Source organism: Pongo abelii, chromosome 10 (assembly GCF_028885655.2).
Source record: "Pongo abelii isolate AG06213 chromosome 10, NHGRI_mPonAbe1-v2.0_pri, whole genome shotgun sequence".
NCBI lineage: Eukaryota > Metazoa > Chordata > Mammalia > Primates > Hominidae > Pongo > Pongo abelii.
In genome coordinates, this window is record NC_071995.2 from 78,632,939 (window position 1) to 78,660,186 (window position 27,248).

At 32.8% G+C, this 27,248-nt stretch overlaps 1 protein-coding gene across 1 annotated transcript in view; it reads left to right on the forward strand.

The window, feature by feature from the left end:
- The first annotated feature begins 5,331 nt into the window (after nt 1-5,331).
- Nucleotides 5,332-27,248, forward strand: part of PTPRQ (protein tyrosine phosphatase receptor type Q) — a 216,451-nt gene continuing 194,534 nt past the window's right edge. The window contains exons 1-9 of the mRNA XM_024256953.3: nt 5,332-5,496; nt 5,870-5,978; nt 6,625-6,851; nt 12,741-12,810; nt 14,447-14,646; nt 15,821-16,070; nt 17,709-17,837; nt 20,828-20,974; nt 27,069-27,241. Coding sequence (XP_024112721.1) covers nt 5,443-5,496; nt 5,870-5,978; nt 6,625-6,851; nt 12,741-12,810; nt 14,447-14,646; nt 15,821-16,070; nt 17,709-17,837; nt 20,828-20,974; nt 27,069-27,241 — 1,359 coding nt within the window. The 5' untranslated portion in view covers nt 5,332-5,442. The remainder of the gene's footprint in view (nt 5,497-5,869; nt 5,979-6,624; nt 6,852-12,740; nt 12,811-14,446; nt 14,647-15,820; nt 16,071-17,708; nt 17,838-20,827; nt 20,975-27,068; nt 27,242-27,248) is intronic.

Sequence of the window (27,248 nt, forward strand, 5' to 3'; positions counted from 1 at the left end):
CAATCCAACTCTAGGGCCTGTGCCCAGTGTCTGTATTAAAAATTGATTTTTACAACTTGGTGACATCCGACATAATGCTGACTTTTTAGAGGATGTTTATTTTATTTATAATTTATTCGTAGCCTATTTCTAAAATATGAGGAAGCTACAGGCACTTGATAAGTATACATTGCCCTGGCATGGGACATATTTAGATTGAATCCCTTAAGCCAAAATTAGAGGTCACTTCAAATAATAATCTTAGGCTTGAAAGAAAAATTATAGATCATCTAATTTTGCGGATGAATCTATTCTAAAATGTTAATTAATTCATTTAGGATTTTTAAACCTGCTGTTATTTGTAAGCCACTTTGTGAAAGTTAGAGGAGCAGACAGTTATCATAGTGACTGAAAACTTGAAGGCTTTGCCTCTGGGTCTAAATCCTGGCTCTACCATTTACCCATTAGCTATGAGACCTGGTGGAATTACTTAAATTCTTTGTTCCTCACTTTTAAATGTCAATAATAGTATTCATGGTGTTGTTGCAAGTGTTACATGAAACAATATATGAAAGTGCTTACCACAGTGCATAGTGTGTCATAAACTTAGTAGGAGTTCTTTTTATTTTGTAAGTCTGCTGCTTGTACATCTCATTATCTGTCATAGCATACATTATGTCCAACCTATAATTTAATCACAGAAAAATTAAAATGTGAGATTTAAAACTTATCAGATACAGTGTTAGTGCAGAGAAAATATAAAGTTAACAATGATGATGAAACTTCTAAAGTCTTAGCATTTTATTTTAAAATATCTGCCCATTGTAGTCTTTTGCTTTCTTGATACCATTTTGATAGGTCTGACTCTTTTTTAATGTTCTGAGATATGTAAGATTTTGTACATATTGGATGTCTTCCCAACTCTATTGAGCCGTTTCCTTTATAGACAAAGACCATGGGATCTTATTTCTCAGCTTCTCAAAATAAAATTTAGGTTAATTCACTGAAATGCCAAGGGAAAAGTTAAGAGATGCTGTAGTTAGAACTGTACTGTCCAATATGTAGTGTTTGGCAGCATGTGGCTATTTAACCTTGGAATATGGCCAGTCCAAATTCAGACGTACTGTAAGTTTAAAATGTATGTGAAATTTCAAAGAGTTAGTATGAAAAAAATTAATGTAACCACTTCAATAATTTTATAGTAATTATATGTGAAATAATGCTTTTGATATATTTGGTTAAATAAAATACATTATTAAAATTATCTTACATGTTTCTGTTTACTTTTTAAATGTGGCTACTAGAAAATTCAAAATTGCATGTGTGGCTCACATGCAAGTTTTATTGGACAGTGATGGTTTAGAGAATCACAAGATATATTAGCATATCTGAGGCTTTAAAATATCCTGCAATAAAGAAAGCTGCTTAACTTAAAAAGAACTTATTTGACAAAGTGGTTTGATTACAGAACATCTATTAAGCTCTAATGATATGGGGTTCTGAGGATTAATTTTTAGGAAATTAAAGTCTGGAAGAAACATGTAATTAAACTTAGAATTTCTTTTGCTAGCCCTAATTAAGTTGAATATGAAATGTTATTTTCCTCTTAAAACTCCAAACATTTCCACTTCACAATGTTATTTTTATTGGTTAGTAAGAATTAGGTTGAGAATAGTATTTTTGTTTTTTGGTTTCCTATTTTTTGAGAGATTAAATTCCATGGAGAATAAATTATATATTTATTATGGAGTCTATTTTCAGTTAGTTGAATCTTCTAGCTCTTAACCAGAAAGCTGCACTCTTTCATAATGATTTAAGCATTGCTGTAGATCTTCTACCTTTTTCTGAGGGCAAGCTTCCCTCCTCTCGGCCTAGACTACCATGATTTCCTACTAATTAGCTTCCTGCTGCCATTTTTACCTTGCTTTAATTTATATCCCATATTTCAAAATTATATTTTTAAACAAAAAACAAGCCCTGTTGCTTTTCTCCTTAAAATTCTTCAGTGGCTTCCCATTGAATTTAGGTAAAAAACCCTAAAATCTCTAGTATGACCTACATGATCATCAGTCTGTTCCCCTTTCTTTTTTGATCCCAGAATCTCAGTCTGGCTTTCCTCAGTTACTCCAATCCTTTTTCATTTCCAGGACTTCCATACACTTTGCTATTTGGAAAGGCCTTTACCAAACTCTTGTGAAGATTCCAGGCCTTCCTTCTTGATCAGACTGGCAATTGTCCAGACCAACATATTCTTCCTTCTCTTGGTGAGACATAGTTCATTCCTAGGCAAGGGTTATTTAGTCCAGGAAACCACATCCCGTTTCACTGCCATCCTAGTAACTAGTGCTTCACTTCTCACATCTTCCTTTTTCTTCCAAAGTCTTATTCCATGTCTTCATTAGTTTCTTTTTTTGTTGTTGTTGTTTTTTTTTTTGTTTTTTTTTTTTTTAATTTCTATTCCAAACGACTCCACTATACCACTCCAGTTCTGTTTCTGAAGGAAGAGAACTATGTTCGTTTGCCAGGGCTGCCTTAACGAAGTACCACAAACTGGATGGCATAAACAGTAGAAATTTATGGTCTCATAGTTCTGGAGGCTAGAAATCCACCATCAAGGTGTTGGCAGGGTTGTGGATTTCTTCTCGGGGCTGTGGGGGAGAATCTGTTCCATGACTCTGTCCTAGCTTCTGGTGGTTGCTGGCGATCTTTGGCATTCCTCGGCATGCCTCACTCCAGTCTCTGCTATAAAGACACATGCACACGTATGTTTATTGCAGCATTATTCACAATAGCAAAGACTTGGAACCAACCCAAATGTCCAACAATGATAGACTGGATTAAGAAAATGTGGCACATATACACCATGGAATACTATGCAGCCATAAAAAATGATGAGTTCATGTCCTTTGTAGGGACATGGATGAAATTGGAAATCATCATTCTCAGTAAACTATTGCAAGAACAAAAAACCAAACACCACATATTCTCACTCATAGGTGGGAATTGAACAATGAGAGCACATGGACACAGGAAGGGGAACATCACACTTTGGGGACTGTTGTGGGGTGGGGGGAGGGGGGAGGGATAGCATTGGGAGATATACCTAATGCTAGATGACGAGTTGGTGGGTGCAGCACACCAGCATGGCACATGTATACATATGTAACTTACCTGCACGTTGCGCACATGTACCATAGAGCCTAAAGTATAATAATAATAATAATAATAATAAAAAAGAAAAGAAAACAAAACAAAAAAAAGGCAGTGGGGTGGGGAGGAAATGTGGACACACACATGCACAGAGGAAGAAGGCCACATGAAGATGAAGGCAGAGACTGGAGTCTTCATTAGTTTCTTGTCTAAGACTTCATAGATACTAGTTACTCTCTGGGGTCCCTGAAGCAATAGTATTAACCCTCACACAAATCAGTAAATGTGAGTAGTAGCTGGTTAGACAGATCAGTCATGGTAGATTTTTGTCTGTTTTAATGTAGCAGATAGGAGATTCAAGCTTTTTTTCTCTCAAGCTTGAGAATACAGAGGGCATAGGTCTGACTTACCTCGGAAAAAATACCAGCAGCTAACAATGAAATTCTACCCAATACAGGCTGGGTATTTCTCTGATTTTTTGCCTTGGGTTTACAGTATTCCTAGACTTACCAGAAGACTGTAGTGGACAATTAGCGGTTGATGCCAAGAGAATGCTTGGAACTTTGAGAATGTTGGGGTGGACATTAACCAATTGATATAAGCTTTGGGTATGGAGGACAACGTTATGTTATAATCATTAGAAGGACTTTCAAAAGAGATAAATAAAAACTATTTCAGAAACATTCTTCCCTGAAACACCAAGAAAGTGACCTATGTTAATATTTTTGTTATATGCAATGTGCCCTGTTAGTTTTGTTAGAAAATGTACGTTTTATTATATCCATTTTCAAATCGTTTCTGGTAGTGGGGTTTTAAAATGATAAATGAGGTTCAAAATTAATTCCAGCCTCCTTTCTTTTAGAAACAGTGTTAGATTGAGTCTGCATCAGGCGTGTTTTTACATGCTTGGCTTCATAATCTCTCTTCCTCCCCCTATATTGTTTGCCTGGAATCTGCACTAAAGATAAGGCAGAGTGCAAACCTGACTCATTGGCAACCAATCAGAAGAACTTTACATGGAAAACTCCCTTCAAGAAGGTACAGGCAGCATAAACAAAATTTTTGAAAAAGTGGAAGCAAAGGTAGAAAAATATGGTTGAAATGGCTAAAACAATTGGTACTTGTTTTAAAACTGTATTTCATTTCTGATATGAAACCTTATCTTTTCTTTTAAAAAAACACCTAACAAAATATTTTTCAGATCAGCACCATAGGAAAGGGAAAAAGACATTAAATAAGAAAGGGAAAAACATTAAAAATTAAAAAAAGATAACAAATATTTATCAGAAATGCTCAACTGTTAAAAAATCTGGAAGATTTTGATTATATATTTTTCCAATTACCTTCTGTTTGGTAAATTTCCAAGTAATTGGATAAATAGTTTATATTTACTTTGTTTTAAAATGATTCAAATTTTCAATTAGAGCATAAGCTTTCAAAAGCAATCTGGTCAACCAGCAGACTTTTAGCAAATAAGACATATTTCAGAAACAGAAAATTAATTGTTATATTATTTATGATAGTTATACCTAAAACCTAGGTGTTGTTAAATATTTACATGTCTAACACCCAAGTATAGTTAGAGATCATTTATTGTACTCAATGATTTCTAACAACATGATTATTTTGGAACTTGAACCTATACTATTGGTTTACATTTTTTTGAAACTTTAGGAGAATAACTTTATTTTATTTTATTTTAAACCTCTATTTTTCAATATCAGAACCAGAACAACCTGAGAAACTTAGAGCCTTCAATATTTCCACACATTCCTTTTCTCTGCACTGGAGCCTACCCTCTGGTCATGTGGAAAGGTATCAAGTGGATCTTGTTCCTGACAGTGGCTTTGTTACTATCAGAGATCTCGGAGGTGGAGAATATCAGGTATAGTTTTCATTATTGTACTTGCAGAGCCTACTTGTATTTATATTTTGCTCCTAATAGGAAAGTTCTTTATTTTATGAAACCCATCTGCCACAAAAACTTACTCCTTGTTGGGTTTTTGAAAGCATAAGTTGAAGACAAAAACGTTGATGTCAAACTGATGAGTGTAAGTTTCAGCATCGGTGGACTGTTACCTTAGCAACATCTACGCTGCTTTTTTTTTTTTTTTTTTTAAGTTCACCCTGAACCTACAGCCAGTCATCCAAGGGTTCATGAATAGTTTAACAAAGAAAAGGCAGAGCTATTGAGTAATACAGGCTCATTAATTGCGTACTTGCCAGAAGGATCTGTCTTTAAATCATTAATGCAGGCAACATTTCTCTCTAGAGCCATCAATGTGATTCTACTGGCTGAAAAATGTAATAAAGATGGATTTTCTTATCATTTTTCTTTTACTTTTTATTGAGACTTCAGAGTCACAGGTATTTCGTATACGCTCTTTAAAAACAAGGGCTAAGTCATGGGCTATAAAAACAAGGGCTAAGTCATGGGCTGTAGATTTCTCAAGATTTGAATAGTTGTTCCTTGTGACAGTGAACTAGGATAGATAGAAATGCTGACTTAGGCTGTGATAATGCAGTATGTTTTATAAGTTTTTATTTTAAAGTTATTTGGTAAAAAGTTATATGATATAACAAATCTGTATCTTACAATAATATGGAACTTATTGTGATGTTATAAACAGTGCAGAGTTATATAGTGAAGAGTTAATTTTTGTTATAGTGATAGATTTATTTTAGCTTGCTTGCTTTCCAGAAAGAATTTTAATGCAACTATTTGTTTGTGGTGTTCTAGGATGATGTTTCCAAGGTCGTTCCTGGTACTACATACGATATAACCATCTCTTCAGTTTCTACAACATACAGCTCACCTGTTACTAGAATAGTGACAACAAATGTAACAAGTGAGTATATGTTTTAAATTACTTTGTAAGTAAAGTATTTAGAGTCAGTATAATTCTACTGGATGGAAATACTTATATTGGCAAAATGTACATTAAATTCATGAAAACAGTGTAGAATAATTAAGGCAAAATGGAAACAAGAAAGTGGTCTGCTTAGAACCTGCATTCTGCTGTTTCTTCAGCTTCTTTTACTTTCAAAGTGCAAAGATAATTACTCTATACTTGTTTGTGAAATAGATCAGAGAGACTGTTAATGCTAGCATTTAAATAATCCAGAACCGTGAAAATGAACTGGCTACATTTGCTCAGGAAGGATTATTCCATTTGTAAGATTATTTGTTGTTTTCTTAGTTTTTCTGTGTAAGCCTTGCATTAAGTGAATTTCTTTTAAAAATGATTTGGCATCAAAAGTGTATTTGGCATGTAGTATTTATTTAGTAGCATTCCATTTTTCACATTCTTATGAAAGAATGCTTTTGGTATTCCACATAGTATTTTTTTAATAGTAACAGAGCTCTGGGGAGTGTAAACTCATATTGCTCTTTGGAAATTTCAAATTTTACATTTATAAATACTGTTATTATATATTTCTGTGAAAATGCAATAATTATTTGACCTTTTAACAAAATGTATTTTTAAAAAATAGAACCAGGGCCTCCAGTCTTCCTAGCCGGGGAAAGAGTCGGATCTGCCGGGATTCTTCTGTCTTGGAATACACCACCTAATCCAAATGGAAGGATTATATCTTACATTGTCAAATATAAGGAAGTTTGTCCGTGGATGCAAACAGTATATACACAAGTCAGAGCAAAGCCAGACAGTCTGGAAGTTCTTCTTACTAATCTTAATCCTGGAACAACATATGAAATTAAGGTAATTATTTTGTGTATGACTACTTAGTGTTCAAACATTTCATTCATTTTAAAAGTGTGGGAGGTTTTTCCCACCTTGTCAAGCCTTTACAGCTGAATACAGTCAGTGACTGACAAACAACGTTCACAGTCATGGCCTCACACCCACCTGAGATTTTAAAACTTGGTAAAATGTTATTGTCTCTTTTCATTTCAATTTTATGCATATTTATATATTACCTACTTCATTTTTTCTATGAATATTTTTGCATATATTTATATACATGTATGAATATAATACAATACTCTAGGAAATAAAAATTATGTAAAGTTAAAGAAGGAAAAGTTAAATGCAAACAAGAGGCCAGGGTAGTTTGAATGCAGGTATGTAAACCATAGGATGTTACACAGTTATTAAAAATTGACTTGCAAATTTTATTCTCCAATTTCCTAGAAACCACAGTAAAAAGGGCAATAAATCTGTGATACAATTTATGTATAAAAATTGTATAATAATTGCATATGGGAGCTCAAGTTTTTTTTTTTTTTTGGTGCTTTAGATTGGAAAGAAAGTCTTCGTTGAAGGATTAATAGCTGCAGGACTGGATTTTGTACACTTCTTTCCATAACAGCTAAGGGTAAAATAATAAAAGCAAACTTAGTAAAAATAATTTTGTCAGGTTTTGAGATATTGTGGTCTAAGAACATGGCCTTGATTTGTATATAAAATTTAGACTCCAATGAAATGTCTTTTTTTAAAATTATTTTTCATTCAGGGGGCATGTGTGCAGGTTTGTTACATGGGTATATTGTGTAATGGTGGGGTTTGGGCTTCTAGTATATCCGTCACCCAAATAGTAAACAGTGTATCCAATAGGTAATTTTTCAATCCTCACCCTCTCCCACCCTCCCCATTTTTGAAATCCCGTGTTTATTATTTCCATTGTTATGCCCATGTGTACTCACAGCTCCCACTTGTAAGTGAGAATGTGTGGTATTTGATTTTCTATTTTTGAATTATTTCACTTAGGATATGTTCTCCAGCTCCATCCATGTTGCTGCAAAGAACATGATTTTATTTTTTTATGCCTGCATAGTATTCCATGGTGTATATATACCACATTTTCTTTACCCAGTTGATAGATACTTAGGTTGAGTCCATGACCTTGCTATTGTGAATAATGCTGTGATAAACATGAGTGATGGTGTCTTTCTGATACAATGATTTCTTTTCCTGGATAGATACATAGTAGTGAGATTGCTGGGTTGAATGCGGTAGACCTATTTTTAGGTCTTTGAGAAATCTCCATGCTGTTTCTCATAGAGGTTACGTTTCTAGCAAGTGTATTAGTGTTCCCTTTTCTCTGCATCCACACTGTCATCTGTTTTTTTGACTTTTTAATAATAGCCATTCTGACTGGTATAAGATGATGTCTCATTGTGGTTTTAATTTACATTTCTTTGATAATTCCTAATGTTGAGCATTTTTTATATACTTACTGGCCACTTGTGCGTCTTCTTTTGAGAAATGTCTGTTTAAGTTTTTTGTCCACTTTTTAATGGGGTTTTTCTCCTTGTTGTATTGTTTGCATTCCTTGTAGATTCTGGATATCCATCCTTTGTTGGAGGCATAATTTGCAAATATTTTCTCCAGATCTGTAGGTTGTCTGTTTACTCTGTTAATTATTTCCTTTGCTGTGCAGAAGCTTTTTAGTTTAAGTCCCATTTAAGTCTATTTTAGTTTTTGTTGCATTTGTTTTTGATGACTCAATCATAAATTATTTGCCTAGTCCAATATCCAGAAGAGTTTTACCTAGTTTTTCTTACTAGGATTTTTATAGCTTCAGGTTTTATATTTAAGTCCTTAATCCAGAATGTGTTAATTTTTGTGTATGCTGAGAGCTAAGGATCCAGTTTCATTCTTTTGGGTATGGCCAGCCAGTTTCCCCAGCACCATTTATTGAACAGAATATCCTTTCCCCATTGTTTATTTTTGTCAACTTCGTCAAAAATCAGTTGGTTGCAGGTATGTGACTTTATTTCTGGGTTTTCTATTCTCTTCCATTAACGTATATCTGTATTTTTGTATCAGTACTGTGCTATTTTAGTTACTATAGCTTTGTACTATAATTTGAATTCAGGTAATGTGATGCCTGCAGATTTGTTCTTTTTGCTTAGGATTGCTTTCACTGTTTGGGCTCTTTTTTGGTTTCATATGAACTTTAGGATTGCTGTTCTAATTCTGTGAAAAATGACATTGCTAATTTCATAAGAACTGTGTTGAATCTGTAGATTTCTTTGGGCGGTATGGTATGTTGATTCTTCCAATCCAAGAGCATGGAATGTTTTTCCATTTGTTTGTGTCATTTCTAATTTATTAATGAGTGTTTTGTGGTTCTCCTTGTAAAGATTTTCACCTCCTTTGTAAAATGTATTCCTAGATTTTTTTTTTTTGTGGTTATCGTAAATGGGATTGAATTCTTGATTTCATTCTCAGCCTGAATGTTATTGGTGTATAGAAATTCTACTTATTTTTGTACACTGAATTTATATCCCGAAAGTTTATTGAAGTCATTTATCAAGTCTAGGATTATTATTTTTGAGCTGTCGTTAGAGTTTTCTAGATGTGCAGTTGTGTCATCAGTGAACAAAGATAGTATGGCTTCCTGGTTTCCTATTTGGATGCCTTTTATTTCTTTCTCTTGCTTGATCACTCTGGCTAGGCCTTCCAGTACTGTGTTCAATAGGAGTGGTGAGAGTAAACAACCTACTTTTGTTCCGTTTCTTTGGGGGAATGCTTTAAACTTTTCTCCATTTAGGATCATGTTGGCTGTGGGTTTGTCATATATAGCTCTTATTATTTTGACATATGTTCCTTTGATGCCTACTTTGTTGAGGGTTTTTATCATGAAGGGATATTGGATTTTATCAAATGCTTTTCCTGCATTTGATCATATCTGCAATCAGATATGATTATCTGTTGAGATAATCATATGGCTAACAGGGCTGGGAGAAAAATATTGAAAAGAAAACTTTAAGTTTAATAAAAAAGTAAAATATTTTTACTTAAAAAACTTATAAAGGCTAAATTATTTAATTTAAACTTAATTTATTTTCCAAAAAGTCACTAAGCTAAAGCTTTTAAAAACAGATAGCTTCGGCTGGGTGCAGTGCCTCATGCCTGCAATCCCAGCACTTTGGGAGGCCGAGGAGGGCGGATCACCTGAGGAGTTCAAGAACAGCCTGGCCAATATGGCGAAATCCCATCTTTACTCAAAATACAAAAAATTAGCCGGGCATGGTGGCGAGTGCCTGTAATCCCAGCTACTCAGGAGGTTGAGGCAGGAGAGTCACTTGAACCCGGGAGGCAGAGGTTGCAGTGAGCTGAGATCATGCCATTGCACTCCAGCCTGGACAACAAGAACAAAATGCCACCAAACAAAACAAAACAAAACAAACAAACAAAAAAACAGATAGCTTTTGCTCTTTGCACATTGTACTTTATGAAGTGTCTTTATAGAGTATCTTTTATGCTTTATGAAATAGATCACTTTGGTTAATTATTTAACAAAACTTTAGCTTAGTGACATTCTTCAAAAATAAATCAAGTTTAAATAATTTAGCCTTTATAACTGAAAATATTTCATTTTTAAATAAAACTTATAGTTAGCTTTTCATTTTTCTTCCAATCTTGTATTTACATGTCTGTTGTTGACATTTTGGATATTGGTTTGAACATTTCTAAAGCGTCACTTTTGCTAAGAATCATGAACTCAATGTAGTTACTTTCAACAAATATTTCTTGAACATTTACTATCTCTTTTGCATTTATAAAAAATGTTTTGTCCTTTACATAGCTGTTTTTTTTTTTTTTTGAGATGGAGTCTCTCGCTCTGTCGCCCAGGCTGGAGTGCAGTGGCCCGATCTCGGCTCATTGCAAGCTCCACCTCCTGGGTTCAGGACATTCTCCTGCCTTGGCCTCCCAAATAGCTGGGACTAGAGGCGCCCGCCACCATGCCTGGCTAATTTTTTTTGTTTTGTTTTTTTTTTTTTTTTTAGCAGAGACGGGTTTCACTATGTTGGTCAGACTGGTCTCGAACTCCTGACCTCGTGATTCGCCCGCCTCGGCCTCCCAAAGTGCTGAGATTACAGGCGTGAGCCACCGAACTCCTGACCTCATGATTCGCCCGCCTCGGCCTCCCAAAGTGCTGAGATTACAGGCGTGAGCCACCGCACCCGGCCGTCTTTTACATAGTTAATATGCAAAATTTAACATAATCTCATTTGAATACTACAGAAAGATGAGCTTATAAAAAGCTGTGCTAAATTAGGCCACAGGAAAATGCTTCCAGTTAAGGGATATGTATGACATTTCCAAGGGATAATAAAATGTAAAGATATCGTCTGGATCCTCCCTCAATATAACATCAGTATCTTCTTTGAGCCTTGAAAATAATTAAATAGAGAGAAGAAAATATAAAAAACTTGTGTAAATATGTGATTTTATATAAATGAGATGTTCTTCCTAGAGGATAAGAAATATTGAGAGAGATTTTTGCCAGGAAGTTTTTTCTTACTGGAAGTATGCCTATTTGCAGAATTAAAGAACATGATCAGAACTGGAAAGCAAATACTAATAGTATGATTCCTACAATGAGAAAAGAAAAAAATTCTTACCTATGTAGAAGTCAAAATAAAAGATTTGTGATGACTATTTTATGAAGAAAACATAGTTTAAAGAATAGGCAACCTTTTTCTAACTGACATCTGAGTATTCTATAATATAGGTATTTTCTGTCCATATGCACACATTCAGATTAATTAACATGTCAATATATGCTGTTGGGGATAATTAAAAATTTTTAATGTGCTATAAGAAACTGTTACTGATAGGAAGGTGATTTAGTCAACCTAGTTCTGCTTAGATCTATTTTTATGGAGCTTGAATTTTTATTCCTTTGAATTCTCTTATTTAAGGTCTATTGGCAAGCCCTTACTCTCCGTTTCATCTCATACTTTATAAATCATTCTTGTGACCTTTACTCTGTTGAAATAAATGTTAGCCATTGCAGAATTCCAAAGGGTATTTGGCATGGTACATTTGATGTCTTCAGTATAAGTAATGTTATAGGAAAAATCCTGTTAAGTATTTTACATGTGCTATTTCATTTAGTCCTCAGCACAATCCTATAACATAGATACATTATTATTCCCATTTTAAAGACAAGAAAAATGTTACTTACAACAGTTAAGTAAATTGCAAAGCTACTATCTGGGAATTGGTAGAACTAAAGTTAAGCCAAGGTTATGATTTCAGTCATGGCATTTGCAAAAGCTTGAGTCTTATTCTCATTAATGACATTTTCTCTTTCTATTCTAGTCTATTGGAAGAGATCATTCAAATCAATTTTTTTTATCTTTAAAATTCTAGAATTCTTAGTTTAAATTATTAATTAAACGTATTTATTTAATTTTTTTTAAAACAGTTTTTTGAGTATTTATTTGCCTGATTAGATTGTGAACTCTAAATTAAGGTACCATACACATGGTCTCTTGCATTTGTTACAGAAATAATTGTAGTGTCTTCTATGTAGTGGATATATCAGAGAAAGACTGAGCTTTCAAAATAAACCCAAATGCAACTGGATTCTTGCTCTACCATTTATTCCTGTGTGACCTTGGGCAAGGTATTTGACCTCTCTCAGCCAGTTTTCTCATCTATAAAATTTTGACAATAATACTTTATTTGTTGATTATATAGATATCTTCATATTTGCCTTCTTCCTTGAGAGTATTAAAAAAGTATCTTTGGCATTTATCTTATGGATAAGTCAAAGTTTTGTTTTAAATTTTAGATTCTCTTTTTTCAGGGAGTAAAATGTTTGAACACAATCCTTTTGGTCTGTTCCAGGTTGCTGCTGAAAACAGTGCTGGCACTGGAGTGTTTAGTGATCCATTTCTCTTCCAAACTGCGGAAAGTGGTAATTTTCCTGTCATTTATTTTAAATTGACTTAGTCATGAGTTTGTCATTTAAAATAATAAAGAATATAAATAAAAACTGACACTAAAATACATACAATTCTCAGTAGCATGGCCACTCAATTAGTTTTAGAATTCTTTCGGATAGCTAATTTATTCCTTAAAATATATATTATTCTTTCTGATTATAAGAATAGTAAATGTTATCTTACAAAACTTTGCAAAAACAAGAATAAAAAAATGAAAATTATCCATAGACTTATCATATAAAAAACACTTTTATCATTTTGGTGCATTTCTGGCTTGTCTATTTCCCCCATTAATATATATCTATATGACTATACAGTAATGAAAATAAGCTTGTGCTACATATGCAAGTTTATATCCTGGTTTTTCTTTTTAACATTAAGTCATAAGCATGTTATAACATAAGACTTTTGGAAACACGGATTTTAATGGTTATTATATTATTCTGTAACATGCAGTCATTACCAAACCAATTTAAGATAACTCCATTCTTCCAGGGGCATAGAGGAAAAATCTTGATGTCACCTGTGGCTCTTTTCTCTCACAGTACACATCTAATCTATCAGTAAATCTTACCAGCACAATCATGAAAGTGTATTCTGAATCTCACACTTATTGCTGACATCCTATCCAACGTTATTCCCAAGAATTGTTGCATTATATTTTATTTTTATTAGAATGCAGCTGTCCTGAAGTCCCTTAATTCCTACCTTATATCATTCATATAGACCTTCTTCCAAAGATCTTTCTTATGTAATTTATATGGCTATTATTTATAAATTATATTTTAGCATCCTTTTGTACAATGTAAACCTAAACTCTAGTTATTTGGCATCTTAATACTAGGCATCTTTACTATCACTTATTTTTTTTTTATCTCAGACATTTTGTTTCATTTTGATTTCTTTCAAAAGTGACTTGTCATGTTTGTTTTATATTCTGAAGGATCTTGGTGTTTTAGTCTATCAGTTTTACACACTTTACCATGAGGTTAATGGGAATAATTTCTCCTAATTCTAGCTTCATATTGGTTTCATGCCAACTCAAGTAGAACTCAGATTATTATTATTATTACTCTATATAATTAATAATTGACAGAAAAGCATAAGGAAATTCTGAAGAAAGTTGATTTTGAAAATTTAAAATACAATAATTACAACCAATTGGTGGGTATCCACTTGATACTAGGCACTAGATATTTATAAACATTCCAGAAATCTGCTTTTTGGTGAAAATGGCAGGATAATTGATTCAGTTTGCTACATTTTTCATATCTGATGAAACTACATATTCCAAAATAGTTAAGGAAATAAGAAATTTATCCCAATTTGTTTGTATATTCACAACTATTGATTGAATTTTTTTCATATTTATTTGAAACATTTCATCAATGCATGTATTAGCCCAGTTATCCTAAAGTAAAGTTGATTTGCCCCAACTCCAGTTTTTTATTTTAGGCAAAGTTCAGTTAAATATATTTATAAAAATCTTACACAAATAGATTTTATGCAGTGTATTATATATTTAATTTCATGTACCATGAAATTATATAAATGCAATTCTAAGTTTTATAACAAAGTTTTTTCCTTCCCAATCTTTCTCTTCCCCAGCTCCAGGAAAAGTGGTGAATCTCACAGTTGAGGCCTACAACTCTTCAGCAGTTAAGCTGATTTGGTATTTACCTTGGCAACCAAATGGCAAAATTACCAGCTTCAAGATTAGTGTCAAGCATGCCAGAAGTGGGATAGTAGTGAAAGATGTCTCAATCAGAGTAGAGGACATTTTGACTGGGAAATTGCCAGAATGCAATGTAAGTGTCACAGAACACTTTCTATGTATTGAAAAATCTTAGATAAACTTATATTTTCATGTTTCTAGCATCTAGATACTATATTTTTACCAAAGTTTTATTAGTTATTTGATTACTTATGGTATCATGTTATACACAAAATTTTATTAGTTATTTGATTACTTAGGGTATCATGTTACACAATTGGCCTCATTCAGGTAGAATACAGAAATGGTTTGAGAATTCAAGAGTGAGGGATTAAAATCATTTAGGGAATTCTGAAAAGACTTCATGAAAGGAGTAGCATTTGTGATACTCCATGGAGCAAGGACAGATAGAGATTGTGTGATGGTGGCATTCCCGGTGGAGGATACTTTATAAAGCCCTGAGGTGGAAAAGTGTAAGATATAACTGGAGAAAATATTTTACTTCCATGTGACAGGAGGGAAGAGTACATGCAGGGTAATAGTTGAGGTTAAATTTGCAGAGGTAGACTGTCATTGTTGTGCGTATCTTTGGTAAAGAATTTGTTGTTACTCTGGTCATTGATGATAAACCTCATAATAGTAATGCTTTATTATAGAATAAGCATCGTCATTTTTAATTATATGATAAGCATAATAATGCTTTTCCTAAAATTATTTTGGTAATCTTTGTGTTGCTATTAATGGAAACACAGTCAAACAGTTATTTTTGCTGTAAATACTTTATAAAAGTCTAAAAATCTTCTTTTTCAAATTATGATATATTTTTAATACATGCACACACCTAACATGTGAACTAGTGGCATACTAGTACTTTTTAGTACTTATGAGAAAAAAAAAGATCATTAACAGTAAGAAAGCGGCATTTGAACATACACAAGAGTAAAATTATTTCAGCTCTTTGGCTCTTGCAGTGTTAACATGAAGCTTAAAAATTCTTACAAATGATTTTGCTGTAGTTTTACCTTTATTTTAAGCCACTTGAAATTCTATTCATAAAGGTTAAGGTATAAGGAATACAATAAATATGTTCTCTTCTAAAACTGCAGACATAAATGGGTACAATTAAAATCTAGCAAATTTGTCTATAACTTGCATGTTATGTGTGTATGTATAGCATAAAAGAAAAAGAAATGAATTACATGTTCTTATTCTCATGTTCACCAAGAGATACAACATTATTTCTCTATTGATATTATTTTATTTACTAGGAGAATAGTGAATCTTTTTTATGGAGTACAGCCAGCCCTTCTCCAACCCTTGGTGGAGTTACACCTCCATCGCGTACCACATATTTATCAAGCACGTTGACACAGAATGAGATCAGCTCTGTGTGGAAAGAGCCTATCAGTTTTGTAGTGACACACTTGAGGCCTTATACAACATATCTTTTTGAAGTTTCAGCTGTTACAACTGAAGCAGGTTATATTGATAGTACGATTGTCAGAACACCAGAATCAGGTATGGTTCACTTTTTGTAGATAAAAAGATTTAAATGATTTAGAGAATAGTGTTTAATTTATGTAGATATTTATTTTTAATCTTCTTTACCTTTCAGTAACTTTTTTCCCATAATAATATACCATAGGCATCCCATCAAGGGTTTCTTCGAATTTCTATACTCTTTTATATTATAGCACAAAATAAGTATTTAAAAGGAGAAAGATTTGCAAGAAACAATTGTTGAGCCACTGACCGTGATCCTCATATAAGCTTTTATCATTTTATAATGTCAGCAATTTTTTGTAATCATCTTTGCCATTGTAAATGATTTATAATCATCTACACCCTTCTCTCACTGTTATTGCCATTATCAAAAGCGGAAATACCTGCACTAGCAGAACGAGCATGTGATTAACATTTTGTTATCAGATACAAGCAGTAGCTAAAATATATACCTACTTATATCCCATTTGCACTGCAGTTTCCTCATCTGAAAAATAGAGACAGTAATAGTACCTTCCTTAGGGTGCCAGTGTTAAAATTAAATGAGAATAATTAGATATTATTATTACTACTAAATTTTATGAGAACATATTTTCGGTAAGGTATTCATATATTTAATTATGGTACTATATCAGTATTCATGTAAATACATGTATTTATATATTTCATATATTTATACAATTTCATGGATATTGATATAGTCCCATATTACATAAGGTATTTATTATATGTATAATATATAGCTGACAGATATATCATAATATGGTATCAGGCATTAGGTTGTAATTGCTAATTTCTGAGGTATTGAAAATTATTGGTAAGGTAATTTCATTAAAGCATGTTTTTTCTGATAAAATAGCTGTTGGCTTCTATTATTTTTCATTTCATATAAGTTTGAAGTATTTTTGTTGATTTAAGTAACCATCTTTGAATTATACCATTTTCTTCTTACATACTCCTTACTTTTTATACAATAAAAAAATGATTTCATAAGGGTCATACAAGGTGAAATTTGGTAGACAATAATTTTGTTTTGAAAAATATTTGGAATTGTTTTATTTCAATTAAAAGAAAGAATAAACATCTATGAAAAATAGAGTAATTTAAAATGTCATTATTATTTTCATATGTTACCAATATTACATTTGAATCCTCCAACTGTAGGTTATAAATTTCTTCTTAGAACAAATACAAATATTGATACAAAAAGTAAAAATTATTGCTAATAATTTTTGAGGGTTATTTTCTTGAAACTTCTACCTGTGTTGATAAGAGAGAAAACGTTTATCAAGCCAGATATCCAGACTTTGTTGAATGCAGTATATATATGCAGGTATAAATGTTTCAAGACAATGTAACATTGGCAATAAATGTATTACAATGAATATTAGAATGAAATTTGCACAGTGTAATAGTAAACAGTATTAAATAAAATCAGTGATTGTTAAAAATAAGTTTATCTGATGATCCAGCATGTGTTATTCACAATTTTCAATTATATTCCATTTATTCTTTTTTAAGTTAAAAACACTCTGCTTTTAAGCGCGATATTTTATTTTCCTTCTTTGCGTTTGTGTTTTATTATGTGTATTTAATAGGGTGCGCTTTCATTTTAAATATATGTTATGTATTTATTTTCTATACTTATTTTAGTGCCTGAAGGACCACCACAAAACTGCGTAACAGGCAACATCACAGGAAAGTCCTTTTCAATTTTATGGGACCCACCAACTATAGTAACAGGGAAATTTAGTTATAGAGTTGAATTATATGGACCATCAGGTAAGCCTTAATTGGTTTTGTGTTTGCCTTTTGGAGTGAGAATAATAAAATATGTTACCAATATCAAACTCTGTTTAAAAGTATCAGACTCTTTTTAAAAGACCCTAAGATTGAAGCAAACAATAGGAAAGTCATAAGGAAGGTGAGGTCCTTTGATTTTTTAATTCAAAACCATAAATGAGCATAAGAATGACAAAACACTATTCATGTTCCGCATTTCATGTGATGCATGTGAAAAACTAGAGATAACTCCTCAAGAAAAAAGTGTTAGTGGAGATATACATCTTCAAATATTTGGACAAGAAGTCCTTGGCTTACATTCATGAAGAACAATGGACTTTGACTATATTAAATTAGATTTCTATTCACTGCTAGGAGCCTAGTTTTTAATCATTAGAAAGAGCTCTCTAAAAATAACATGGAAAATCTCTGTATCTTCTGCTCTATTTTGCTGTGGACCTAAAACTGCTTTAAAAAAGAAAACCTATTAAAATTTTTGGGCAGCTTTATGAAGTGGCAAGTTCTCCATCTTTGTAAGCAAGCAGGACCTGGGCATCCACTTGCCAGAGATATTTTGAGAGGATCAAGTATTATATCATTAGAAGTGAATTATGTAAAGTCTAAAATTCTCTTCTGATTGAGATCTTATGGTTCTATGAAAGAAGTTTAATTCTAACGATGATGAAATAAATAATAAAGCCACATATTCGTATTTATTTGGGGTCATCAAAAAAGATACAGAGTTCCAACTCATTTTATTTTGCAGTTTCTGTGGTATGAATCAATCATCGCCATCACGAGTAACCTTTATCCTTCATCCCTAAGTAACTTATGCTCCTAAAATTCTGAAATACTTTTACTTCCTAAAAAAAGATAATTCCCTCCACTCACCCATCCGATACACAGAAACAGACATGGATACACAGCTACATCTTTTCTGTCTGATATTATTGTTCAATACTTGGCTGAAGTACTCTTTCATTTGTAAGGCTGGCTGATAAATCAAGTGAGAGGCATGTAGCAACAATTGCATTTAGCAACATGGGAGTGATCACATACTTTCAGTATGGTGGAACATGTGGGGTAAATACATGATTGAATTAGTTTAAGAGTGAATGGGAGAAGATCATTGGAACAATGGGTGTAGAAATTCTTTTGAGTTTAATTGCAAAGCAAAGCAGTGAATAGGGAGTAAGGGTAGGGATAAGTGAAGTCAACAGGTCTCTTTTCAGTAAGAACATATAAAGCATGTTTGTTTGCTGATGGAAATGAGGATAATAAGGAAAATGTTAATGATATAAGAAAAACGAGAATTACTGGAAAGGTGTCTGTCTGTGTGGGCAGAAGGTGAGATCTTTTGCTCAAATGTAGCCATTGGTTTGAGATAAGAATACAGATAATTTGTCCGTACTAACAGATAATTTGTCCATAAGTTGTTCTTATAGGTTGTAAGGCAGAGTATATGGGTGTAGATGCTGGTAAATATATAGTTGTGTTGGTGGGAGCCTGTGGCAAATATTTTCTAATTGGTTTACTTTTTTCAGTGTAGTGAGAAGCAAGACTATTAGTTGGGAGTGAAGATAGGGCAGAAGGTATTAGAGGTCTGAGCAGAGAAGAGTGCAGAGAAGAGTCAGTGTAAAATAATCATCTAGAAGAGTAGAGTGATTGGACCATTGACTATGTAAGTTGAGTAAGATTCCAGGCACCATGAAGGGCTCATTCAAGGTTTGGCTACGAATAAAGTGATATCAATTAATGGCTTTGTGCTATAAACGAGATGCCTTCAACAACAGAAGGGCAAGGGAATTGGAGGCCTGTGTAAGGCAGTGATTATAATTGAAATTGAAACTGAAGATGGGTAAAGAGTGGAAATCAAGTGGTGAGGGGCCAAATAAAATGAAACAAAAATAAAATAGGTGATTAAATCAATGGATTGTTGATTTCAGTGGATTTAAACAATTGTCAGTTCAGAATTATAGAGGAAATGCAAAGGACGTAAAAAAAATGGTTAGAAAAAAGTTGCATGAAATTGAGATTCTTAATGATACGGAGTAATTGGTGATAGTAATGTCCAAGTTATGATCTTGAGGGAGTGGCTGAAATTCTGAAAAACTAGATTATTTAAGGAAATATCTAAGTAATTTAAGGATTAATTCTCAGGATATTAAAATCAGCACAAATTAAGATGGTAGCCTTGAACCAAAGCTAGACCATGAAAGTAAATGAGAGTAAATGACCCTCAGGTTAGTAGATTACGACAACTGTGAGGGCTCGTGGATTTCACTGGTGATATAGTATTTAAAGCTGTGGGCTTTTATAAGGAGGGAGAGAGAATAGTGAATAACGTGGAGCAATGAGGAGCAAGGACAACACCTACCACACCTAAAGGCCTGGTTTATTGAGATCTGTGGGGCAAAAACAGACGGCCACCATTTGGGGTGGCTGCAGGGGAACAAAAACACTGTTCTTAGGAAAGAGCCAGTTTGTAGTTAGAGCAAGAAGGTCAAGGAAACATTTAAAGCAAAGTCGAAGATTTAAAGTATTGTGCTGACAGACTAAGGAATTTTGTTCAGAAGCTAAACTAGAAATATTTTCTAGATATATCCTCTTATAGAAGATAATGAAATTATTTAGCATTTTAATTGAATAAATTTGAGTATAAAATCTGGTCACTTTTTGAACTGATAAAATTTGATGCTTCCCTTTTCAATATGTCAAAAATAACCTGGTAATTCAAAAGGGCTTTATGATTTAATAAAAGTAATTTTAAGCACTGGAACATTTTCATGTTCTTTCATTTATTTTCATTAAATTGGTATCAGTGCAATACTAAGCCACATGTTTAAAATATATGCAGTTTTGATATTATAATAACAAATTTTAGTGCATAGTTTAACACTTGAATTGTTGTCCTTGGCTCTGTACTTAAATGTGAACATGATTGCATGCTTGATAAAAAATAATCCGTAGCTATCTTCCACTTTTTGCAGGTCGCATTTTGGATAACAGCACAAAAGACCTTAAGTTTGCATTCACTAACCTAAGACCATTTACAATATATGATGTCTTTATTGCGGCTGAAACCAGTGCAGGGACTGGGCCCAAGTCAAATCTTTCAGTATTCACTGCACCAGATGGTAAGAACACAGGGAATGAGTGAGATATTTTTGGTATGCTTATGAACTCCATGAATTCGTAAAACATGATATTAGAAGCAATTTGTTTTATATTTACTTAAATCATGTTATTTCCTTATTAAATTACTACCTAATTCATTCTGAACATGTGTTCTCCAGAATGTTAAACTCATAGCATGCTTCATAATAAAAGGGACCCAAGAGCAGGTAACGTTAGGAAATACCATATGTAATATTGGCCTGTTAGAGATTCACAATAAAATTTAGCAAAATCTCAAGAAGTCATAAGGTAAACAAACACTTTTAGTATGGCTTAACTACATTTTAAAATATGGAATCTATTTTTTCTCACAGAACTAGTATTTAGAAGAATTCCTATATTCCCAATTCTTTCAACAAAATATGTTTATAATCAAAACAGGATTCTAAGCAAGTGAAGATTCTGAGTGGATGCATGATATAGATTTACCAGCATTTACTGAAATTATGAAAAGATTATTTTTCCTCAAGAAACTTCCTTATAAGTATTCATTAAACGTCATTGTGTTAGGTGAACTATACTTTAAAAAAAATGTTTCCATACTATTTCACAACATATCTTTCTGGCCCACACTGAACTTGCTAAATGTCTTCATTTCTATTTAGGAATTGTAATTATGGACAAAAATAACAGTAAATTCTTATAACACATTAACACTTGGAAAAGTTTCCAGACTTTGTTTGTGTGGAAGCTAACGTACAGTAACTTATAAATGAAATGTACACATGTACACACACACACACACACACACACAGGTCATGCATTCATCATTCAAGCATTTGACCATTAGAGGGCAGTAACTATTAGGAAATTTTGTACTTCTCCCCTTTAAAGAAACAACCATTGATACTTTTTTAAGAACATAAAAGTTACGTTTTATCTATTTCAGATGAAAATCCTGACATATATATAGTTTTGGAATACATATAAGAAAGTTATACATACTCATAAGGAAAATATTCTTTTTTGTATTAAAATTTTACCTTTGTGTTTCTATCAGAAGAATCTTAGCATTGTGTAGCTTCTTCCTTAAATCTTAAGTTTTCCTCCATCTCCACCTAAAAACTGCTCTCAAGCATGTCCCAGGAAACTAGACAGATTTATGGACACTATCAAATAAAGCAGAGCCCTTGATTTTGGTCTTAATAGAGTTTTCTCAAGCAACTCAATGTACCCATTGATTTTATTCTTGTTATACAATTAAATAAATCCTGAACTATTGTCTTCTTTCAAGACCAGCTGATTTTGGTGCTTCCAAGTAGAATCTACAACTCAGTAAACATATTTTTGTTGTCATCATTCTTAGACTACAGCATTTGACAAAAATAGGGCAATAGATAATGCATATGCTATGTACAATGTAGCGTTATTTGTCTTGGATTATTTTAAAATTTACTTGCTTTAATTTCTACATTTTTTATCCACAAAAGAAGTAGAATCTTAAGGTCATAGTTCAGTATATTTCACAAGGCCTATTTTTCACATCAAATCATTTTAAGTAGATGACTCCGTTTGCTCTGTATAAAAAGCAATTTGTCCTGTGTTTCATTCTGTTATCTTCCTGAGTCACTCCTCCTGTAGACAACACCCTGTTGGGTCTTAGAGGGGCCTCCTGGCAACTGGTGGGTTCCACCAAAGGCAGGGTTGGCATGGTTCTTATATCCTCATGTCAGCCTTCATCCATGGAGTTCTCTTGGGATAGTTCAGCCTCAGGAGCTGCCTCAAGGGAATACTCTGGCAAATGCAGTAAATGTAGCTTTCTACTTCTGACACCACTAATTAATCCTGGTTCCAGTATTTAAAACTTTGAAATAAATGATCTTTAAACTATATGAGAACAATGTGATAACTCATTAGAACTGTCTACTTTCAATTTTAAAATGATTTCTTAATTTTATATTATCCTTTTCATTAATAAAACAGGGTTTTTAGTATTCTAATTAAAGTTACTTAATTTATTTTCTTCTCCATATTTAAAACCGGTCTATCATCTATTTAAAAAATAATTAGGACTAGTTTGCTTCTTTTAAATTACCTTTTAAAACAATTGGTGCTCTTACAAATCTCCAGATACTCATAGAAAAATGTTGCATTGACCTCTTATAGAGAATGTTATGTGCTATTACATTACAGTGGAGTTGATTTCATTACCCCTGGGGATGTTACGGTCCATAGTCTACTTTGAAAGAAAATCAGCATCCTATTATTTCAGCAGTTCTCTTATATATTTCCTAAGCCCTCTATATGTCTCTTAATATTTTGATGAGTAGATTTCTACATAGGCACGAAAATAAATGATTTTGGAAAAAAGATAATAATCTCCAAAGCTATAAAATGTCATAGAGTTGCCTATTCCAAAATCAGATAATGCTGATGAATGTAACATAGGCAACAGCATTCTTCTAATTTGTGTGAGGGGTAAAAAAACATAAGCAGACTGTGATGCTTCAATATTGTCTAACAACTTTTCTGTCAGGGTATTTTAGCATGACCATTTCTTAAAAGCAGACAAATTTCTGAGATTCTTGTTTACTCCCTCTTAAACAGACTATGGCAGTGAAGACGTTTGTCCTCAGTGATTTAAACTTGTTACTTTTTGCAAATAGTAGTAAAATCTTTGTAGGAAAATAACTGAGAGCCTGCCAACTTTGTGTTTTCAGGATTTGCAATGGCTTTAATTTTTACTACTTGTTTTTCAAAATATACTTCTAAAGAAAGTTTAATTTTCTAGATAATGGCAAAAATGATCTTAATGTATTTTCTTTTACCTCAGTGCTGTTTGTCTCTATTTCATTTCTTCTCATAGTTTTTCATTTGAACACCTCAAATCATTTGGAATATATTTTAATAAATCATAAGCTATTGTGTTTCTAATGCATTAGTAAAATTTATAAATATATTAACTCGAGAATAATTCTTGGGTAGTCCATGTATATAACACCTTCAAAATTAAAATTATTTTGCCATTATCTAGAAAATTCATCATTGAGCAGCATTAATTTTGAAGTTGGAGACAAATGGCATTGGGGTAAAGAAAATACGGGATTTTTTTGGCCAAATGTCTAACTTATTTCTCATTTATTTGTAAAATTTGTAAATGTATTGACTTGAGAATGACTCTTAGGTATTTCCTGTGGACATCACCTTCAAAACTGATGCTGAACCATGAATAATTGCCTTGTGTGTTTGATTTTCTTTAGTTAACTTTGTATCAATATTAAAGTCTTCTCTAGTTTCCTCATAAGAATTTGTGGTCTAACAGATCAAGTATCTTTTTAAAGACAAGATACAACGCTGTCTACTCCATTTCCTTTATCCCCTAAGCTTAAATAGGAAAAAAAAGATAAGTTTATAGTCATTATTTTTATGCAAGTTTGAGGTACATTTTAAGGTAATATAGAACTACTTAATCTTTACTTGGATTGTAATTTTTGGCATTAAGTATCATGGGGCAATACTTACTAAGAAAGTAAGTATTGAATATATAGAATATATAGAAATATATATTCTAATTAAAAGATAAAAAAAGTGTCTGCTACTACTCTTGGTTTTACTAGCAAAATAAGAGACAGTAAAATATATGTATTTTTCTGCTGTCCTGCATAATATTTGATATCTAACACATTAGTGTGTTGCATTGACTTGAACTGATCATTTCACTTATTTTTCAATAGGCAGGGTTTAGTTGCCTGATTAATATGATCAATGTAGTCAGTAGCTGTTTTTTTTTTTTTTTCAGTTGAGATTCTACATCAGTTCAAAATAAATGGAAAAAGGCCAGATCTCCTCTGACTTAAGTTATGCAATACTGGCTATTGTTTTGTCTGCATAAAAACTGCAAAATAAAATTTTAAAGAGAGATGGAATAGGAGCTTTGCTATTTAAATAGCCATGTTATTTTACACCACACAATTAATTGGAAAGTTTCTCCACCCTTGAAAAATGCATATTGGTAAATTGCATATTGGTAAATATGATGATACAAATATGAGCTCTAGGTACAATATATTTTAGCAAAATAAAACTCATACTAGAGGTGACCTGTGCAAAGGGCTTTATCTGTCTTATTCCTTCCTCTGTCCTCAAGTGCCTAGAACAGTGATCATATGTTCAATTCTCAGTGTGTTGAATGATGAATGAATGGCCCAACGATTGTCACAATATCTAGGGAGTCTTTACTGGTTACTTCATGAAGACAAAGGAAAAAACTCAATCTATTGGATGAAAACTTTGTATAGTCATAGTTACTATAAAGCCAACTTAAGCATAATTATATTTGCTCATTATAAATAACATATATGGAGTTGTAAAATTATTTTTCAATTCCTTTCTGTTGTCTTAAAAAGAAAGGGGGTCATTTTTCCTTTGTTCCCTTTTAAGACTATATGCCTGTCTTTTAACTAGAATTTGCTAAACCTGTACCACTGCCAGATAGTTTAGGGAAATTAATTGAAAGTGTAACGACAATCTGATCATAAGGGATCACAATTTTATGTCATTTTCTCTTTCTTAAAAGTTTTAGAAATTTGAGAAATTTTCTTGAACTCTTTGTTCCTTATAGTAACCTGTATAGTAATAGGAAAGCTATAATGACACCCATTTTATAGATAAGGAAAGTAGAGGTTGGAGGGATGCATGAGCTATTCATAATCACAAGTTGAACTGTAAATAAAAATGGTCAAAAGCCCAGGGGATATTTATTTCTTGCCCATTACTCCTGTGAAACTGGGAAGTTCCCTAGATGTCACTCTTGGTGACTTTACAACTAGAACTTGCTTTAAGTCCTTGGTACTTTATTTTAAACCAATTGTTAGTTTGTCCCTATTTTTATTTATTATTGCAATGAGTGACGGCACCTGAAATTTGAAAATAACATGATTATTTTTAAAATATCAGAAAAAATCAATAAACTCTTCAAACAATTTCATGTAATAAATTAAAACGCAGTCTAACTTACCAACTTACCAACTATATTTCATTGCATTCAGAGTCTTCTGGATATTAACTTTCAATCTGTTGTTATAATTTTTATGAAACCATCAAGATTTCAACTCGGCATTAATCATCTCCAAATAGGCAGATTCTCGAGAAAATTATTTTTATTAATTAATTTGTTTCAAACAAATGTTATGACTTTTATTTTGGAAAATTAGTCTGTTATTCTGCTCCTTACTTATATTTCGACAATGTTTAGAAATTTAGTGTTAAATATCCATGTATTTAAAGACATTTAATTTAAAAAAATTTATTATACTTTCAATTCTGGGGTACATGTGCAGAACGTGTAGGTTTGTTACATTGGTATACATGTGCCATGGTGGTTTGCTGTACCCATCAACCTGTCATCTACATTAGGTACTTCTCCTAATGCTATCCCTCCCCTAGCCCCCCACCCACCGACAGGCCCTGGTGTATGATGTTCCCCTCCCTGTGTCCATGTGTTCTCATTGTTCAACTCCCTCTTATGAGTGTGAACATGCGGTGTTTGGTTTTTTGTCTTGTGTTAGTTTGCTGAGAATGATGGTTTCCAGCTTCATCCATGTCCCTGCAAAGGACATGAACTCATCCTTTTTTTAAGACTTATTTAATTTTTAACAAAATAAATGGTTTTTGTCTATTTTCTTTCTTTCTTGTTTTTTGTTTTTTTTTGACGGAGTCTCGCTCTTTCTCCCAGGCTGGAATGCAGTGGTGCAATCTCCACTCACTGCAACCTCCGCCTCTTGGGTTCAAGCAATTCTCCTGTCTCAGCCTCCCGAGTAGCTGGGATTACAGGCATGCACCACCATGCCTGGCTAATATTTGTATTTTTTAGTAGAGATGGGGTTTCACCATGTTGGTCAGGCTGGTCTTGAACTCCTGACCTCAGATGATTGGCCTCCCTTGGCCTCCCAAAGTGCTGGGATTACAGGCATGAGCCACCGCGCCCAGCCTCGTCTGTTTTCTAATAGAATTGTTTATATATCTTAAATTGTGAGCTAAGGATTTAGGCACTTTTTTCACTTGAAAAAATATTTTGAAATTCCCCCTTTTTTCTTTTCTTTCTTTCTTTCTTAGTTCCAGGGGCAGTGTTTGATTTACAACTTGCAGAGGTAGAAGCCACGCAAGTAAGAATTACTTGGAAGAAACCACGACAACCAAATGGAATTATTAACCAATACCGAGTAAAAGTGCTAGTTCCAGAGACAGGAATAATTTTGGAAAATACTTTGCTCATTGGAAATAATGAGGTATTGC